Raw genomic sequence first — 20,929 nt, 5'->3', positions numbered from 1 at the left:
AGGATGTTCCTTAAAGTGCATTAACATATTCTTTTCACTGAAGGGTGAATTTGAAAATAGGAAAACCATCTGGTCAAGTGACTGTATAATTAAAACTACTAACACTACCACAAATTGTTTGACATCGTTATAAAGTTGAGTCTTTCAGGGAAAATGTTGAAAGCTCCCTTAATATGATGATGAGAGCCATTCTCATAAGTGCTCTTGTTTTATTCTTCATATACAAATATGCACAGTTATAATTTTTAGCTTTGCAAGTCATAAAATGTTAGAACTGGAATAGATCTTGAGTATGGTCTAGTCTAACCTTATTTGTATAGATAAAAAAACATAGAACTTAGGTGTTTATCAGCCCACATAGTAAAGGCTTCTAGCTAATTCTTAATCGATTTACTATGTCTATAAAGTTCTTGAGTTAATATATAAAGGGACTATCTAGTTTTGGATTTATTCATGTCAGTTAACATGTCCAGCTGGAGCTGATAATAGCGATAATCTTAAAACTCTTCTCTTCTGAGCTGTTGAGAGTTGCTGACCAGATGTGAGGTCTAGCGTAGGGTGTGTTCTACAACGCTGATGCGATATATTTAACAAGACATTTCTGTATGCCCTCCTGGACCAGCTGTCATCGGAGTCGATAAAGGAATTCCTTCAAGAGTCAGAGAAGCTTAACTTTGAGTCATATGGCCCATTTCAGAGCTTGGCAGCAGCAATTCGAGATGAGGAAGCTGATGCAAACAAGCTGTAGCATGTCGAGTCTAAGGCTTAAACTCTGCAGCAGGTTACTGTCCACATAGCACAGCAGGAGAGGTTCCGCAGGGCCAGGGACCTGGCTTTTAAGCCACAGCTCAGTGCACAAGTATCAATTACCATCAATGTTTGTAATAAGGTTATGGGAAAAGTGGTTCTCATCTACATCTTTCACAGTTTATGTTTTTCCTTTAATACACCAAGCATTTGAAATTTGTATAACTTTGTCCCAATAATTTTTCGTAAGTATTTCTCAAACTTGTTCACCTTGTGTTTACCTTTGCAGAGAGGATTTCGTTTCCGTTATGTGTGTGAAGGCCCCTCCCATGGCGGACTCCCTGGTGCATCTAGTGAAAAGAACAAGAAGTCCTATCCTCAGGTCAAAGTAAGTTCGTGGTATCTTTCCATGTGAATTCTGGAAGATTTGATGTCCTAGGAGCAAAAGAAAGGAACCATTTAAATATAACTACCATTTGCCTCTGTGCCTAAGCTGAAGTGTTCACGTGATTATTATAATATTTAAATAGAAATGTCTCTTAGCAATAGAGGTGACAGATTTTAAAACTGTTAATATTTCCATTTAGTCTCAACAAATTGTCTCAACATTAACTAACAGAACTTTTATTATTTCTTGATAATCTTAAAGGGTTTTTTAGTTGTATACTTCCTAAAACTGTAATAAGTCTTTGAGAGAGTGCTTGATTTCAGCTCTTTGGAGTTTTAGTGAAAAACAAACCTCAGTTGAAAAACAAAACTTCAGTGCCTGAATTCAGATCCAGGCTCTGTGCCTTTGCCTGGGTTATCCAACACTACTAAACCTCAGTACCTGAATGTGCAAAATGCAGACATGTTAATGGTCTCTACTTCATAAAGTCTCTAGAGATTGAACGAGAAAATGTATCTAAGTGGTCCACAGAGAGCCTGGCAATACCATAGGGCCTCTGCTTGAGCAACTGCGCGTCCACATGTGGTGGTGCTTGGAATGTAGTACTTCATGACATGCTGTGGTGGGCTTGGCCGAGCCTTTTCTATACCTTCAGGTTCTTTTTCTCTCTTTTTATTTAATTGGGAATATCTTCCGCTGAGGTAATTTGAGTTTTTTATTTTCATAATGTGATGTCTTGTTTCATAGACTGATTGCTATCAGTTTTGCACATAAACCAGTCCATAATTGCAATTTCATAATTTATAAACATTTTCATTTGTTCAGTGATTCAAGGCTTTGGCAAAGGTTATCAACTCAGTTTCCACTAAGGTGTGAGTGCCTCTTAGGATATAACATTCTTTTGGCCTCAGTCTTCTTATTGGCTTGGTGTTGTGAGTAGGTGAAGGGCAGCAAGACAGACCTCCAGTAAAATCGTGATGTCAAGGAAATTTGTCTTTGGTTTTCAGCCTTGCATTTTATACCCTCCCTCTCCTCATATCCCACTTCTAGGTCCAGCCCTTTCTATTTTCTTATCCCGGATCTAAAACAAAATCCTGTGATTCTTTACCTCTTGAGAATATTATGTAGTATTGGTCCTACCAATTGTATTAGCATTTTAAGTCTCCTGTCCGAGCTCTCCTGTGGAATGAAAGATGTTTTTCCTGTTAAGGGTCATTAGGCAGGGTAAATATGATGTGTTTAGCCACAGTCTTATGGTCTCAAGTCCTTTAGAATCTGAATGAGGAAAGAGGCTCAGCAGTAAAACAAGGGAATTAGTATTTATTAAGCACCAAAGATTTGCGAAGTGCTTTACGTACATTATGTCCTCTATCCTCAAACAACCCTGTTAGGTAGAAAGTGTAAAGCCTGTGAGGAAACTGAGGTTCTTAGAGAGGAGCCTTGCTGTCCTCAAAGGACCCATGGCTCATCATCCTACAGCAGGCTCTTGCTTATTGAACTCTTATATGGAACGTGTGCATTTGGGGTGCTGGGGGCCGGGACCCAGGGGACAGGACACAGGAGGACAATGGTGAGATAAGGCGCAGAGAATTACAACTCTGGACAACATGGGAGAGGAGCTCAGATACTAGGGAGTCAGATCCAGCACTTATCTTTTTAACACCTGTGTCTGTGTGTCCTGTATATAAATATTGTATGTGTCTATACATGTGTACTTGTAATAAGGATAGTTGAAAGATACATGTTATCTGCATTGACACTGATTATAATTACTGAAGAATTAGCATTAAGAGAAAAACTGGGAGTTTTTTTCTAGACTGTCTCTGTACAAAAAAATATAAATTACAGTATTTTCAAGAACTGCTTACTCCTATTGCTCCAGTCTTCTGTGGCTAAGTGACAGTTCTTGATACTAAAAACTACATGACATTAGCTTTGTTATAAATTTGTTACCGAATAAAAAAACTATATATCCATTTATGCTCAGTCTTCATACATCCTTCTCATGTAGTGGTTGTTGCCTCACATTTACAAAATAGAAATAAAACAACCTAATGGACATTAGATGTTCTTCTCAACTCATAGTTTCTGTATCAAGGCGTTTAATACTTAGTGGGAAATCTAGATACATAAACAACTAATAATAAAGGAAGTCAAAATGTAAATGTGTAAGATTAGTTGTTATTGAACTTCAGCTACAGCTTCACTGTTTCACCGAATTATATTTTTATTCACTAATTCAACATATATTTATTAAGCATTTAATCCAGTTGTAAGAAAATGAAGAATAGTTTAGAGAGTCTATTACAAACTGTCATTGTTCTCTTAGCCTGTCATCATTCACTCAGAGTTTAAATGACTCTGCTCTTTGTAATGGTTAAAGGAAGTAATTTTATTTATCTTTGAAGCTCTTAATCAAAAGGATGGGGAGGAGGGAAAGAGTCAATCATGAGGCAATTTTCCCAGAGCTCTTCCAATATCACTTTTTTTTTTTTTTTTTTGCGGTACGCGGGCCTCTCACTGTTGTGCCCTCTCCCGTTGTGGAGCACAGGCACCGGACGCGCAGGCTCAGCGGCCATGGCCCATGGGCCCAGCCGCTCCACGGCATGTGGGATCTTCCCGGACCAGGGCACGAACCCGTGTCCCCTGCATCGGCAGGCGGACTCTCAACCACTGCGCCACCAGGGAAGCCCCCAATATCACTTTTAATATATAGTGTTTTTCACAGAGGATAGTTGAGGGTGACCTTTTGGTTTACAAATGGATTTTTAAATCTCTCTTGCCTGTAAAATTTAGGCAGAGGAAGGAATTGCTCTCAGTGTGTATCTTTACCAGGAGGATCTTCACAACTGTACATGTATCTGGCAGTAGTTCAGTAAGCACGCACTACTTGTGAGGCTGCAAGACAAGCGGTGGGATAGATACAACTAGCCAGGGATTTGGGTGAGAAAACTTTATACTTTGGAGGGTTTTCCTGTTCATTGTAGGATACTTAGCAGCATCCCTAACTTATACCCACTAGATGCAGTAGCATCCTTACAGTTGTGACAACCAAAATGTGTCTCCAGACATTCCCATGTGTCCTGGCGGGGCAAAAGTGCCTGCTCGAGAACCACTGCTCTAGGTGCAGTGTCTAATCAACCTTAACCTTTCTCCTTTGCATACTTTTCTGCTATATAAAGCTATAGTGCATAGGTTATATAGAATTGCCTGAGTATATTATTTTGCAAACGTGTGTACTTTTCCTGATTATTAGATACTTATTTTCGAGTTGATGATCATGGCGACTCTATAATTTCTTATAGAATCTCTGAGTTAGTGTGCCTGGATATTAAGGAGAAAGATAGAAAAGAGAAGAAAAAACATATCCTAAACATTCCATATTCTATGATAACTGCATACCTAAAAGTTAACATAGGAGTTCTGTTGGTTCTCCGTTATAAACTGTTACAGAAGAGAAAGTGAAAGTGGAGATGGATTCAGTCAAGGCTGTAAACCTGCATAGCCACTGGGTATGAGCAACAGAGGCATCTATGGAGTGGTCCTCGTTCCCCCTTACAGTAGAGGGAGGTGTAATAGCCAGTGCCCCACGCTCTCACCGAATTCCATTTCCACAGGAACTTCAGAGGGAGAGCATTTACATTTACTGGAAGGAAATGATATTTCTGAAATTTACGTATGCTCCATATTTATTAAAGGACATTTGTTCAGACTTAAGAGTAAAATGTTCCAGGCTCTGTCTTTTCCTCACCTACAGCCTCTTACCCTCCTCTCCCTCCTCTGGCCTCACTCATTCTCTTCTCATCCTGCCTCTGGGAGAGCGCACCATGCGCCCCGGAGCGGCCCCTGGAAGGCTAGTGGTTCAGCATGCGCTTGGTCACACACAGGCAGCAGCAAAGTGTTGAGAGCCAGCCCCAAAGCTGTAGGGGCTGGCTGTGGTTTGGGGGCTGCAGACCTCTAGCTGGGCTTTATAGAGCTTGTAAACATATAACCCTGCTTGGGTTTCTCTCGTGCTGATTGTCCAAATGTGATACCTCAAGTTTAAATCGTTTTAAAACCAACTCTAAGAGCCTACCCCAGTTCTCCTTTTGCTACTGGAGTTTTGTCCTATGCTTAATACCCTATTTCTGATAAGCTGGATGTATGCTAGGTTTAGACACACTCTTACAATATTGAGATTATTTCTAGAATTAGGACTGTTGAACCATCTGGTGTTCTGCATGTTTCTTTCATGTCAAAGAATCCATTAGCTTTCACGGGTCTTGCCGTGGAAGTCTTCACATTCTTTTTAAAAAATTGTTTTAATTATAAAATATTTCATGTGTACGGGACATTTAAAAATTGATGTAAAGAACACCATATACCACCACCTGATTTAACAGGTACAGTCATCCCTCAGTATCCTGGGGGATTGTTTCTGAGATCCCCGCAGATACCAGAATTCATGGATGCTCAAGTCCCTTGTATAAAATGGGGCAGTCTTTGCATATAACCTTTGCACAACCCTTCTGTATACTTTAACTCATCTCCAGATTACTTTTAACACCTAGTACAATGTAAGTGCCATATAAATAGTTGCCGGTGCGCAGCAAATTTAAGTTTTACTTTTTGGAACTTTCTGGAATTGAAAAAATATATTTTCCATCTGTGGCTGGTTGAATCACTGATGTGGAACCTGAGGATACAGAGGGCCAACTGTATCAGCATTTTACCATATTTGCTTCTGATCTCTTTCTAAAATAAAAGATACAACTAAAGCCCCACCCATTGTTCACTTTTTTCTTCTTCTTCATAGGTAAACCACTGCTCTGAATTTTCAATCTGTGATATATTTAATATTTTTACTATACAAGTATGATTCCATGAATACCGGCATTTTCAAGAACATTAATTTTTACTGGTTTCAACTCCAATTTTCTATTATACATGATGGCTTTTTTTCAGGGCAAATAAGAGTTAAAATTGGGCTAAAACACTTGAAGATTAGTGTTCACTTTGATTCTATTGATTCCTTTTTATCATCTAGATAAAATTTCTTCATTCCTAATGTAGAGTTTATTCTGACTCCTACAGGAAAAAGTAATAATATTCAAAAATCTAGGGAAGGTAAATATGTAGCCTAATTCTTACATCTTGCCCTTTTTAAAGAAAAGCTTTCCTGTTGTCCAGCATTTAATAATCTATTATACTGTCCTACAAAGTTTCCCTTTAAAGTTTCCTCAGTTCTAATTTCATCGTGGATCTCCTAATGGGAGAGGCTGGCAGAAAAGCACAAGTACCTTCCTCGAGGCGAAGCTTGTCCCTGCCTGTTTTTGACTCAGTAAGGAGTGCCAGGGAAGGCTCATTTCCCTCTTTCCCGAAAGTTAATCATGAGATTTTTGTATTAGTCAAACTACCTTCCTCTTCACAGAGGTGGAAGGGTGCCCAAGAGGAACAGCCCCATGCGGCTTCAGAAACCCTCACCGATTCTCTTCCAGAGTGGCCAGAAAGCACGCATCCTCAGCTGCTGTGACATCCTCCCGCGTGGCCCACTCCGTGCCAACCAGAAAGCTGTCAGTGACCTTGACTCTAAAATACAAATAGCTGACCAGTTGGTATTCTTATTTTCTCTTTAGTTATAAATACCAAATGCAATGGACTACAACTTGAAACACAGCTGATGTAGTGTAACTATTTTTAATTAGATGTTTTCTGAAAGCTGATTCTCACATATGTTTTCTTTCCTTAGTGTTTTATATTGAACAGAAGGTGTGTGTTGAAATGTTTGGGTCAACAACAGCTTTTTTATTGTCCCCACCCCCCACAATTGGGTTGCTTTTTTCCTTTCTTAAGTCTCCACTCTTGGTGCCTTCTCACTTAAAAATCCTAAATGTTAAGTTTCTGTCAAGGTCAAATAAAGACTGGCTGATCTGCTGTGGCATTTAGGGATATCACATATCCTTGTGTAATCTCCCTTTCCTTTGTATGGACTTGTCTGGTTTGGGAGGTTTGCCATTTTAAGGATCTAGTTATAATACTAGTTTTGGGTAATTTAATCTGATTCAGTTAACTAAAAGCAGGGAAGAAGATCACCAATAATCAATTAGGCGTGCACATGAAACCTACTTCATAGCATTTTAAAAATTTTTTATCAATACCCCTAAGCTGTTCACAATTTGCATATGTTAAAAAGGGAAAATAACCACATCCCCTAAATCCAGAGCTCTGCGCTATGTTGAAGAGAAGGGCTTTGTAACCTGGATCCCTTTTACCGGTTTCAGAGGGATTTTGGACTTCTAAATCTATATGCAGAATTTTATGTGTATACATATTTCTGGGGGGATAAGTATAACTTTTTATCGGATTTTCAAAGGGAAGGACTCAAACATGGTTAAGAACCAGTGCTGCAGGGTACCTGTCACTTCAGCTTTCTAACAGCAGCTGATTTTAAAAACTGCTAATAAAAAGCAGCTAATAAAAAAAGATATAAAAAGCAGCTAATAAAAAAGATATATAAAATGCCTTAAAAATTTTTGTAATTTTTAATTTTATATTTCCATTTTTTTAAAATCCATTTTCAGTGAGTTGAAATAATTAAGGTTGCTCAACACAAGGCCCAGGAAAACCTCCCTTCACTTTGGGTTTAGGGTGGAAAGGTGGGGAGACTTAGTATCAAAAAGGCAAGTAGGCTTCACTGCATTTTCTTCCTTGCTCTTCCATAGGCATGCTGATTAAATATGAAGTTAACCATTAGTAGTTGAAGCCAAAAGAGAGAAAATTTATTTAACATATATTCATTGGGTACTATGTGTCAGGTCCTGCTCTTGGCAAGCAGACAAAACTCCTTTCCTTGTGTAACTGCAATCTAGACTTCTAGATATTTTTCTTTCACGTAGTTCAGAAGTTTTTCATTTGGCCCCTAGAACCAAATATTACCTTACAGAATGTTTTTAAAAACAGCCCTCTAAATTTACTGTATGTATTCATAGTCTGCATTATGAACTAGAGAAAGCTACTCATGAGAGGAGACTTCTAGCATGGATCATAGCTGTGAAATGTAACCCTCAGAAATTATTAGGAGAACCATAGGCTTCTTGAATTTACAGATTGTCTGAATTTTAAGCTTCATTTTTGTCCATCCTGGCTTGGCGACCTTCCTCTCTTGGCTATTCCCATTTTTCTTCCATCTGTTTTTCCTTAAATACATGATTGTTCCTGGGACTATTATTTAATCAGAAGCAAATCTCTGATGGCTTCTTTTAACCCCAGTAGTCTCAGTTTGAAGATGATATAGCCTTTCCTCATTCCATTCAGGAATTCGGGTCTCATAAAGTCACATACTGGTTATTCTTCTTGATAAGGTAATAATATACAGGAGAACTGATTTCAGATGCATGCAGCAGCGAGCGGTAGCTGGAAGCAAGATCTTAGTTCCCGGACCAGAAGTCCTAACCACTAGACCACAGGGGTCAGTGGCTAGGGCCTGGATCCCTACTTCTTGCCTGCCTTGTCAGGAAGGAATTCAGGCGAGGAGGCAGAAGGTAAAGAGAAAAGTAAAAAGTTTGTTGGGAGAACAAAGTACGTGCAGAAAGACGCACGGGCGAACTCAGAGAGAGAGTCACGCCTTTGGGAAGTTTAAATTCTTTATAAAGGGGCAGTTTTCTGGGTCTTTGTCTTCCTTCTGGCCAATCATCTTGTTTTGTCCCCCCCTGGCTAATTTGTCTCAGGACCCTCCCCTTAGGGGTGCAGGCACCTCTAAGCCAAGATGGATCCCGACGTGAAGGTATCTGGGAGAAGCAAGAGTCACCGTGGCCTGGAGTTGTCCCCTGACTTTTGACCCCCAAGGAGCCTTTCTGCACATGTGTAGTGTCTCCCTTGCTCCAGGGAGGGGGGAAGCAGAGATCCCCTGATCCTTTACTCAAACAAGGTTTTGCCCCTCTCTGTTCCTGCCATGACTGTTATCTTAAGGTGTCCACAGAAGACAAAGCCTGGCTATTTACCCCATCTCTGTCATTGCTTCCATTTCGGAGAGCAAACCAGGAGGCTGACTGTAAATGCCTAACCTGGAGCCCACCTACCTCTTGTCTCAGGAAATGCAAACAGGAGGCTAGATTTAAGTGTCTGGCTTGAAGCCCACTTTTTTCCTGCCTCAGTAGTACGGCCTCCAAAGGTGCAACACCTCCTCCACAGGCAAGCTGTTTTTCCACTTGTCAGCAGATCTAGAGCTGAGGCTGTAAACTACTCTGCGGTCTCAGTCTCCTCTCCCCACCCTCCAGGTAGATTCCAGACCAGAATCCTCTAGTCTCCATTCACCTCTCTGAACTCTCATGAAGGTGGACTGGAAGGTACAAGCAGACTTTCCCACACAATGCCTCTCACCTTTAGGTCGCCATCCACCCAACAGAACAGTTACAAGGATGGCTTGCTGTGCTTATTTATATCATCTCATTTAGCCATCGCAGCCCACTGAAATAGGTTCTATGATCCTGATTTGATAAATGAGGAAACCGAAGTCCAGAGAAGTTAAGAAGCTTACCCTGGGTCTCCCAGTCTTTCAGGGATGGAGCCCAAGATTTCAGTTCAGGCAGTGTCATTTAAGAGTGCACACTCTTAACCACCATGGGATACTGTTAAATTATTGTAACATAAAGGGTCTGTCTCTACTTTGGGGGTTCTTTAAATCGATGGTTCTCAACCACGGATGTGCATCAGAATCACCCAAGAATATTTTAACTGCAGAGGTGCCAGGGGCCCACTCCACACATGCTAAGTCACAGTGGGTCTTTCAGTGTGATAATTCTTTGATAATTTCTAAGGACTCATGTCATACAATGGCAAGATATAACAGGAGAATGAATAGGTAAATCATGGTGTAACCATGGAATAGAATATTATGCTACTGTTTAATTCTGAAGACTGTACAGCATGGAAAATGCTTATGACCTAATGTTAAGAAAAAAAGCAGGATTTCAAATTTAAAATATAATCACTGAAGTGATTTAACTCAGTGAATGAGTTAAAATCAAGATTAGAGATGGAAGAATTACCAAATTTAAAAATAGATCTGAAGTAATTTCCTGGAATGTAGCACAGAGAGAAGGAAAACTTGAACGAAAGGGTGAGATACAGGTTACAAGAGAAAGAGTAACAGGGGTCTATGTTGAAGTCCTGGAAGGAGATAATAAAGCTACAGATTTCTGGTTCTGCGCTTAGAGGTTCTAGTCTAGGGTGAGGTCCAGGTGGCTTGTGGACCACACTTTTAGATTTTAAAACATTGGCTCTGAAGGCAGTTAGTTCATGGCTGAAATGATGTTGATTCCTAGCTTTGCCACTTACTGGCAGTGTTACTTAACTTGGCCAAGGCTCAGTTTCTTCATTTGTAAAGTTAAGATAGATAATACCTGCTTCATAGGATATAAGTTGAGTTGTTCGGTGCATGGCACACAGTAAGCACTTAAAAATGGTAGTTGCTTCTATTTTTGTATTCCAAAATACACTAATTTGAGTATTGAATGGCAGTTTTATTGATTGGTTTATGGAATCATGGAGCTACACAAAAGCGTCACCAGTCTACTAATTTATTTTCGGCACAACTTCGCTAATTAGTACTGCTTCCACTCTATTTACACCATGTCCTTCCTTCTATCTGGGGTTATTAAGGTAGGAGATGGAAAACATGCCATGTCAAAAGCTTACTGTTAGGGCTTCCCTGGTGGCTCAGTGGTTGAGGGTCCGCCTGCCGATGCAGGGGACACGGGTTCGTGCCCCGGTCCGGGAGGATCCCGCATGCCGCAGAGTGGCTGGGCCGTGAGCCATGGCCGCTGAGCCTGCGCGTCCAGAGCCTGTGCTCCGCAAAAGCACAGGGAGAGGCTGCAACAGTGAGAGGCCCGCGTACCGCCAAAAAAAAAAAAAAAAAAAAGCTTACTGTTAGATGTAACACATGATTTCTTATAAAATCTTATAGGTAGCAAGAGGCCAGAAAGGAATCTATTAAATTCTTTTTAAACTCCTTAACTGTGTTCCCTTAGGCATTATGCATATGATAATTTGCACAAGTATTGTATTACTTTCCTAGGGCTGCCATAACAAATTACCATGAATTAGGTTGTTTAAAGCAACAGAAATTTATTCTCTCACAGTCCTGGAAGCAGAAGTCCAAAATCAAGTTGTCGGCAGGGCCATGCTCCCTCTGAAGGCTCTAGGGAAGAATCCTTCCTTGCCTCTTTCTAGCTTCTGGTGGTTGCTGGCAGTCCTTGACATTCTTTGGCTTGTAGCTGTGCCACTCCAATTTCTGCCTCTGTCTCCAAAGACTGTCTTCCCTCTGCCTTTCTGTGTCTAAATGTCCCTTTCTCTTATAAAGACACCAGTCATTGGGTTTAGGGCCCACCATAATCCAGTCTGACTTCATCTTAATTAATTACATCTGCAAAGACCCCATTTCCAAGTAAGACCACATTCTGAGGTTCTGGGTAGACATGAATTTTGGGGGGGACAATATTCAACCCATTATAATTGTATTATGGTATTAAGCTTATAAACCAGTGGTTCTGAAAGTCTGTGACAATGACCATTTTAGCCCCATTACGCACTGGGAAGGATATTGACACGTATCCATGGCATCTCTTATATATCATTATTATATACTTAGGGAATAGTAGAAAATCTTTCAGGTTGGAAAGTTTGCCAGTATTTTGAATAATTTATTTCATAAAGTAATTCCTGTGACATTTCTCCATTGAGTAGATGGTGGGCCTTAAATACAGTGGTGTGCCACTGTAAATTGCACAATCTCGAGTAAAATCCAGCTTTTACTTTCAAGTATGGTATTTTGCTCACTAAACCACAGCCCTATTTAACTTCTATAGGACAGATGTCTCCACTTTAGCAACTTAGTGGGTTTACTCAGATCCCGCTAAGTTCCTTACATGAAGCAATTTATTGGTATTAGATGTTCAGCACCTGGAATAATATGTGGTATTGGGTTGGCCAGAAAGTTCATGGTGTAGTAGGTAACCAGTAATTATTTGTACAGTGGTCAACGTGCAGGAGATGCTAGAATTATCTTCCCCAAATGAGCACTAGTACTATCATGATGTAGCTAAAGAAGAGACAGATAACATGACATAATAGTAATAGGTTTTTATTGGAAACAGAGAGTCTCTAGCACGCCGTCACAGCTCTCCTCCCCCTGCTGCTCCGTCTTGTTCCTCGCGTCTCAGCAGCCTTCTTTTCCTTTTCCTCCCCTGCTCACCTGACTACGAATCAGGTGACCCAAGTCCTAGTCAATGAGTTGGGACACTATTATTTAGACCCTAGGTATGTCACCAAACTTTTCCAGGTTGAAATAGGCTTTTTCTGCCTCAGTTTCTTCTATCTGTTGGAATCTTTCCACGTCAAGTGAGAGAAAAACCAACTAAAACTAAGCAAAAAATGGGAACTTATTTGATTAGAAAGCTGAAAAGTCCAAAGGAAAAGCTAGCTAGCTTCAAACTCCACTGCATTCGGAGCTGACACTATCATTTGGCTTCTCTCTGCCTCTCAGCTCTGACTTCTCTTATGTAGGCTCCCGTCTTCAGCTCCGGAAGGTGGCCCCTGCAGCAGCCTCAGGCTCATCTGTTAGGGCACCAAGTCCTGTAGCAACAAGTCTGCTTTCCTGGAAGCTGAAATCGGTTAAAGGGGTCGCAGATTGAGGGTTCTGGGCCCTCAGTGGTCTGCGCTGTTTCACAGCCCATTCCTGGAGGTGTAACACTGGGGACAGGGAGTGGAAGACAAAGTGATTACGTTAACAGCCATTCCCAGGCTCCACTCCTGGAGCTGGAAGTGGGGTTAGCTGCACCTCAAACATGCAGACCGAATGGGGGAGGTGGATCTCCAAGAGAAAAATATGAGTACTGGTAAAATTCAAAGAGGGAGCAGAAATAACAAATATCCATTAATTTCTCCACCCATGAGCAAATTAAGACTTCTCAACCCCCTTCATTACTGAAATTGTGTGATCTTGTGTACTCCCTCGTTAATTAGCCTGTGTGCCATTCCCATTGTTTTATTTTTTAAGTAAGAACTAGTTTTTTATTTATTTAAAAGTGTGACAAAGAAATTCATAGAAATGCAAATAATACAAAGACATATATAGTGAAAAGTAAATTTCCCTTCTATCTAAGATCCCGCTCCTCCCCAGAGAGAAGCACTGTTATGAATGTGTATAAGCACATGTGTATCCAGATACATATAAACTGTAGAGCATATTCATTTATACACACACACATATTCTGTTAATCTATAAAACACTCTGCCCCTTGCCTTTTTCACTTAATGAACTTAATGAACATTCCTCAGCAGCTTATAGACCTCTAGGGAAGTGATATAGCAAAATAATTAGTAGCAGACTCTAGAGCACATTACCCTGGGTTCAAATCCATCTCTGCTCCTTATTAGTTGTTTAACCTTGAAGCAGTTGGTTCACCTCTCTGCGTCTGTAAAAGGGGAAGGAAAACAGTCCCTACCTCCCAGAGTTGTTGGGAAGATTCAAATGAGTTAGTATATGTCAAGAGCAGTGCCCAGCACATGGTAAGTGCTCTGAGAATGCCAGCTTTGGGTGTCTACCGTATTCTTTGTAAGGCATTTCATTGATCATATGTAGCTTCTCACTGCCGCTTTTGTACACATACCATCTTTCATAGCATCTGAATCCAGCTACTTTGTTTTGTCAAAGACAAGCTCAAAAAGCCCACCCTGATAATCCTACTTGATCCTTAATGACAAAATGTATTTTGTCATTAAGTTGCCTTTTAATAGCCATGAAGGTTTTTTCTATAAATGTTCTTTATGAATTGTGGGGATGTTTTATCCTGAATTTATTTTTAGCTCTTTGGAATGTCATTTCAGCTCCTTGTCACAGAATTTATTTCCTATGTAGTTTTCTGACATATTTATCAGTGTAATAACTCCTTCAGAAAGTCTGCTCTGAATTGCCCTCATTTCCCCAACCGAGTAAGTTGACCTCTGAGTGTCCCTCCTTAATAGGCCCATGCTATCTTTGCCTGCGCTTATCACTGTTCCTCATGTTATTTCAGTTACCCACTTACGTGCCTGTCTCCCCGTCTCTAGACTTTGTTTCTTGAGGACAGGCACCATGTCTTACTCTTCATGATATTCTTCTGCTGGGAGATGTCCAAAAAATATCTGCTGAATTAAACTGAATTCTTTTTCATTCTTTGGGCACTCGATTGTTGCTCACCAATTAGAAGCTTAACTAGAAATGGAAACTTAAATAGAAAGTTAGCTTGTTTAGTCAATAAGGGTTTAGTTAAAACTTGACCCAGAAGAGTTTCTCTTTCTCCATTGCCTCCCTCTTAGAGCTTTATGTAACATAGATATCCTGATGGCTCCAAATTCTTTTCTGTAGCCTAGACTTCTACTCTGAAATCTAGGCTCCAGGCTTAGCCACTTGATTGACATCATTTGGTTGTCTGGTAGACTTAACAAACTGAATTCCGAACCTTCCCTACCAATCTGCTCCTCCTAATATCTTCCCTTTCTCAGGAAATGGCAGCTTCATCCTTCCAGCTCAGGCCAGAAACCTTGGAGTTATCCTGAACTCCTCTCTTTCTCTCATACCCCACATCTAAACCATTGGGTCATCCTGTTGGCTGTGCCTTCAAAACTTATCCAGAATCTAGTCACTTGTCACCACTGCTGCCACCCTGGTACATGCCACCATCCTTAACATCTTTTTCCAATGGTTTTAGCTTCCATGGATGATTCTGTCCTGAATCAATTATGATCAGTAGTTGATGATTATAAATTTGTGATTTTCTGTTTCTGTTACTCCTTTTATTTTTGTTAGTTGATATTCTCTGTTTAAAAAAAAACACTCTCGGGCTTCCCTGGTGGCGCAGTGGTTGAGAGTCCTCCTGCCAATGCAGGGGACATGGGTTCGTGCCCCGGTCCAGGAAGACCCCACGTGCCGTGGAGCGGCTGGACCCGTGAGCCATGGCCGCTGAGCCTGTGTGTCCGGAGCCTGTGCTCCGCAACGGGAGAGGCCACAGCAGTGAGAGGCCCGCAAAAAAAAAAAAAAAAATATATATATATATATATTTTAATCAGTGTCTTCAATGGAGGCTGTATCACATTTGCAATGACATAAAGTGATAGATAATAAATAATTTAAGTTCAAGTTAATTTTGAAAAGCTGGGGCAAAGGGCTAAATTCTTTTTTTAATGTAAAATTTGTGTATTACTTTTGGGTTTTAAAATTCAGAAATATACTTCAACATCCATATCTTCATCAGAACCAAGGGCTAAATTCTTAAGCGATGATATTTAAAAGAGTTGAATGCATCCAGAAAACAAAATACTACAAGTACAGGGTAGGAGGGATATGCATGCAAAGAGTTCTAGAAGTTTTAGTTAATAATGGACTTAACATGAGCTAACAGTGTGATGTGACAACCAAACAGGTAATTCCACATTGGGCTCCCTTAATAGAAGTAGTGTATAAGAGCAGACGGTGGTCTCACTCTCACACCAGGAAAACTGTGTACAGTGCTGGGCACCCTGTTCGTAGAGAAATAGAAACTTGAGTGTGTGTTCAAACCAGAATAGTGACAGAACTCGAACCTTCCTCAAAGGGTCATTGAGCATGAGAATATTTATAGCCTGGAGAATTTGGTTGTCTTCAAATATTTGGATGGCTGTCATAGGAAAGAAGGGTGAGGTGTGTCCTGCCGTCAAAAGAAGATGAAATAAAAAGCACTGAGTGGAAGCCCCAGGAGGCAGAGGTTTCAGTTGTCACTGAGAGTCAGAGCTGCCTGAGGATGGAATGTATAGCCTCAGGATGAAGTTCATCGTCACTGGACTGGTTCAAAAAATAAACTGGAAGACTGCAGGGCAGGGAAGGTAACTTGTGTTAAGATCCTTTGCGATAAGTAAATTCTTTTTTTTTTTATGCCTTTAAAAAGATTTTTTACTTAGTAAGTTGTACCTTCGTAATAAGGGAAAATCAAGATTTGGTTATAGGGCAGTTATAATTTTTCTGGCGAATTCCTAAAACTAATAGAAATTAATAGCTTGCAGAACATTTTATCCAAGCATCAAAGTGTATGATTTATTTCTAATACTTTGTTTTAGTCTGTATAGGCTGAACAGTATAAAGTTATCACATTGTAGGGTTTTTTGCAGGTTTAAAGCACTGCTGTTTTTCCAGATTACTGGCTGATGTTATCCTAGACCATGTTAGAAATTTTGGTGTTTCTCCCTTCCTCCTTTTGCTTACATAATAGTATGTAGATGGTACAATATGTTGGTTAACCTCAGTCTGACACTTAGATCATGTTTTCTCTTTTGCCCTATCAGTGTCTGGGATGTAAATTAACCAGTAAAGTGGCAACAAGAAATCAGACAAAGAAAATTTCCCATTTCTTTCTACTCACTTGTAATTCTCCTAATTTTGTAGGGGTTTTCCACAGGAAATCACAGAAGAATAGTTGAAATGCTTTACCTTATGTACTTTCCTTCTGAAGAAAGGAACAGTTAATTGTCTTCTTCCCAGAGTGGTCCAAATTCTTGTACAGGCAGCTGTGTTTACTATAGTACAAATTAAATTCTACGTTAAGTGATATCTGTAAGTACTTTCAGTCATTAAAAGCCAAAGTATTTAATTACTTCTCTAACCAGTGGATTTCAGTGAAGGTGATAGGATGGGTTTTCTAAGCCAGAAAAATATATCATGAGGACGATTGTATGCCTTTAAACAGAAAGAAATCAATGACATTTAATCCCAAGTAAATTTGAATATCACAGAGTCAGAAGATACTCTTAATTATATCAAATTAGGTTTTCATCAAACACAATGTGTTGAGAGACTTTAAAACTATTTTAAAAGGATGTTTAAAACTTATATTAATAATTTCTATTTTCAAAGAATAAATAAATCCAAAACCTAAAGTTTTTATTTTGCACATACTTCAGTCATACCTTACATGGGATCTAATCCTCCTAGTTACTTTTATGTAGTTTGTAAAGATTTAAAAAAAAAAGCTTCGTAGATTAAAAGTTTTCATTCTGTCTTTGGTTTGCTTGTATGTTTCTCTCCCACCCCCCTACTTGTATAATGGAAGCATTTTTGACATATCCCCAGAAAAGTTGGTTCTTTATTATCAGGATTTAACTTACCCAGGGCAGGACCCTTCTTGGATTTACTGAAAATAAACACTTTGGTTATTCAATTTCAGTTTTAATGAGAAAAGTTGAAATCTTTGCCTAACATAAAGGTTTTTCTTTGTCTCTAAATTTTGATTTTCCATGCTATCAGAAGCCCCATTACAACAGGTAATTTGAGTGTTGATTGTATGTTTTCTCAGTTTGTAATTGTGTTAAATGTATTTAAAATGTTCACAATTTTAAAAATAAGTTTACTGTTAGGATCCTTCCAACTCAGAAATTCTGTGATTTTAAACTGTTTTTTTTTTTAGTTTGAAAATGTGATCTTTGGGGTGTTGTCCTGTGTGTCATATATATATATATATATATATATATATGACTAGGAATCATAGAATTTCAGAGCTGGAAGACATATAGTTGTTATCTAGTGATTCTACACATGAAGAATTCGGAAGCCCAAAGAGATTAGGGGCCTAACACAAGATCGTAGCGGTAACTGGCACCTGGAACTCTGGCCGCTTACTGGAGCACTGAAAATCTGCTCTAAAAATTAACCCACATTATCTGAAAATGTGCAGACTTCAGGAGAGTGTTCCTCTACAAATTTAAGAATGTTGAGGCATTTATATTAAGCACAATTTATTTAAATCCTATAAACTGTGCTCTCATCCCTGTTGTTTTCTCCAAACTTGGAATCACACTTGAAAATAAATTACAACTTGGGGTAGGTTAAAGTGTCTTGATTTCACACTCCTGGGGTATTTTTCAGTAATTTAGAAGTGTAAACTGACTCTGTGAAGTTAGGCCTGTTTTCAAGTGGGAGGGTGCCCGCGCATCTCTGGGGTGCTTGTGGGGAAAGCCCTCCTTGTGTAGCTGCCCTGGCAGAGTCTAGCTGGGATGATGAATGTGAGATCACCTCTCCAGATTACATGGGGCTTGGCGGCCAAGGCAGCGCTTCTAGTCCTCCCAGTCTCACTTCTATTTTATCTGGAACCAGCCCTTGATGACTGTCTTCCGCCCATCCGTCCACCTTGGCCAAACTCCAGCACCATGGGGAGATTGTATGTCAGGGTTAAGTTCTCCCTGAGAATTTGAATTTATAAAAATTAAAGATGTTTTAGCACCTCTACAGCCAGTCTGTCTGTAAGCGGAAGTTATTTTCTCAGCGGAAAAGCCTAAGGGAGTACAAGTGCTTCAAAAACTCCTCTTAGAAATAAAAATGGTGCCAGGGTTAGGTCTTCCTAAATGAGATTTCAAGCCAAGGAGTCAGTAGAATTTCACAAGTTAATTGGCTTCATGCACTCACCTTCTGCTAGGACTTTTCAGAAACTTCTCAGGGTAATCCCTCATAGTTATAGTAGAGAGAGAGAGATGAACCGCGTCACGTGACTGTAACCCTTCGACAGATCTTAAGGCAAGATGGCCTGATGGGCCCTGCTGTCAGCATTCTTTCCTAATAGTGCCTGGGAGCTGTTAACTACTTGGCTGCTCGCTCCTTCCTCAGCGTAGCCTGGAGCCAATGATTTATTCAGTCATTAGTTCTTTGAACAGCTCTTAATTAAATACTACTGGTTCCATCCTGAGGGTTGGGGAAATAGAAAGAATTAAATAATGCCTTGGTATCTGAAATATGATATTGTTTGTTTTATTCACCACTGTAGAACCAGCACCTATAGCTGCCAGGTAGGAATTGCAGAATAAAGTAGTACTTTTCAGATGAAAGAGTGAATGACCTAATGGCCCTAAGGTAAAAGATCCTGCTAGCTGGGGTGGGCAGAGACGACTTCGAGGCAGAGAGCATTTGGGGCTGGATCTTGAGAGGTAGCAATTTGAAAGCATGGATCTAACTAGAGAAAATAGCACAAGCAGAAAAGTCAGCAGCAACGGCTCAAAAATAGAAATCTCTGAGGTTGGATAGGAAAAGTGAATAATTCTGCTGGAATGAAGAGTACATGAAAGAGAAAGGTGGGAATGAGGCTAGAGAGGTATGATAGGGCCAAATCGTGCAAGCCTCAGGAATTTAGACCACATTTTGTAGAAAGTGGGTGGATTATATAAGTTTTAATATAGGAATGATACGCTATAATGAGCATTGTGCTTTAGGAATATAAATCTGGTAGCAATCTGCTGAGGGATTAGAAGGGAAAAGCACAGGGACACCAAGTGGGAAGAATTGCAGTGATTCCTCATGAGTTAAACTCTGGTTCAGGCTGAGGTAGATAAACTAGGGGAGTGAGAATAGAGGGAAGGGACAGGTGCCAGAGATTTTGGGGAGTGCCACCTGGCTGAATCAGTTAATTCAGCAATTGATTACATGTAGAGGACAACAGAGGAATCCCAGATGATAGGAGAATTTTGGTGCAGTTGCTTAGAAGGTGGTGGTTTCACTTACTAGGAGGTGGAGTATGTTTCAGAGGAAGGCCATTCATGGGCCTTCAGTCGTGGGCAAATTTAGTTATAAGTTATGGACAGGAAGATGCCCTGCAAGCAGCTGGAAACGTTACAGATTCTTAAAAGGAAGGTAAGCACATGAGACTTAATTGAGGAGTCGTCCTGCATGGACTAGATAATTAAATCCAGGAGACTGCATAAAAGTGTCAAGAGAGTGATTATGGTAATGGTTAGAGATAGACCAAGGACTGATCTCTGGCAGGACTTCTTTTGAGGAGGAAGAGTGCTTTAGCAGAACTGTCTAGTGAAGTGGGAGGGGACCATTTTGAGGAGGGAACGTAACATATCCTAGGCTACAGAGAGGTTAAGTGGGATGAAGAATAAGAAATGGCTGGTCAGTTTGGAAATATGGAGTAAGTCATGACCTTGAAGCACTTATTTCTTTGGGACATAGAGGGATTAGTTAATTTGCAAAGGTACTACAGATTAAGTTGGAGTTTCACCATTGGTGATTAGAGCTTTTCTTGCATACTTGATAAGGAAAAAAAGAGAATGGCACTCAAGCAGGTATAAGTGCCTTTTAAGAATGTTTCTTACTGAATTATAGAGAAAATCAAATGAAAGAATGGTTCTGTATTTCTTACTGTAGTGCCCGGCTCATAGGTTTCAATAAATGCTAACCTGTACAGTTGTTATCATCATTATCAGAGAAAGAGTTTTTCCAGATAAGCGAGAAGAGTGTACGTGATTTGTGGATAAAGGGGAAGCGTCCTTTGGAGAGGGAGGGAGGAGAGTAATTTGAGGAGATCTGGAATAAGTCTGACAGTAAGTGCAAAAACAGAGTGGTTGGACCTAGAAAAGGGAACAGAGCTACATTTCTCTGAATTGGCAGCGGATTGTAAAGTAATAGGGATGTTTTGAGCCTGGGTGACAGTTAGGAGAAGAGAGGTTGAAGAGCCTGGCATGCAATGCATTTTCACCTTCTCATTACAGTCAGAGGAAATCTCAACTGCAGATATCTGCTTAAAACATGAAGAGACAAAACAGAATCACTGTCATCTCTTCTGCCCCTGCTATGAATCAAGCACTGTATTAGACAGTTTAAATTGCCTCCTGTAATCCTTGTGAAAATTCAGACATTATGTATTTGCATTCACATTTTACAGATGAGAAAACACATCAGAAAGGCTGAGTAACTTGCCCAGGATGGCACAGCTAGTAATGGGAGGAGCCAGGATTCAGAGCCGGGTCCATCTGACTCCA

The 20,929-nt window shown here is 40.1% G+C and overlaps 1 protein-coding gene across 4 annotated transcripts in view; it reads left to right on the top strand.

Annotated features, from left to right (window-relative positions):
- NFKB1 (nuclear factor kappa B subunit 1) overlaps positions 1–20,929 on the top strand; it is a 132,193-nt gene that overhangs the window by 45,359 nt on the left and 65,905 nt on the right. For all 4 annotated transcript variants that reach the window (XM_067736852.1, XM_067736850.1, XM_067736851.1 and 1 more), the window contains exon 5: positions 1,037–1,135. In XM_067736852.1, the coding sequence (XP_067592953.1) occupies positions 1,037–1,135 (99 nt within the window). The remainder of the gene's footprint in view (positions 1–1,036; positions 1,136–20,929) is intronic.

Source organism: Pseudorca crassidens, chromosome 4 (assembly GCF_039906515.1).
Source record: "Pseudorca crassidens isolate mPseCra1 chromosome 4, mPseCra1.hap1, whole genome shotgun sequence".
Lineage (NCBI taxonomy): Eukaryota > Metazoa > Chordata > Mammalia > Artiodactyla > Delphinidae > Pseudorca > Pseudorca crassidens.
This window is presented reverse-complemented; position numbering and strand designations above follow the sequence as displayed.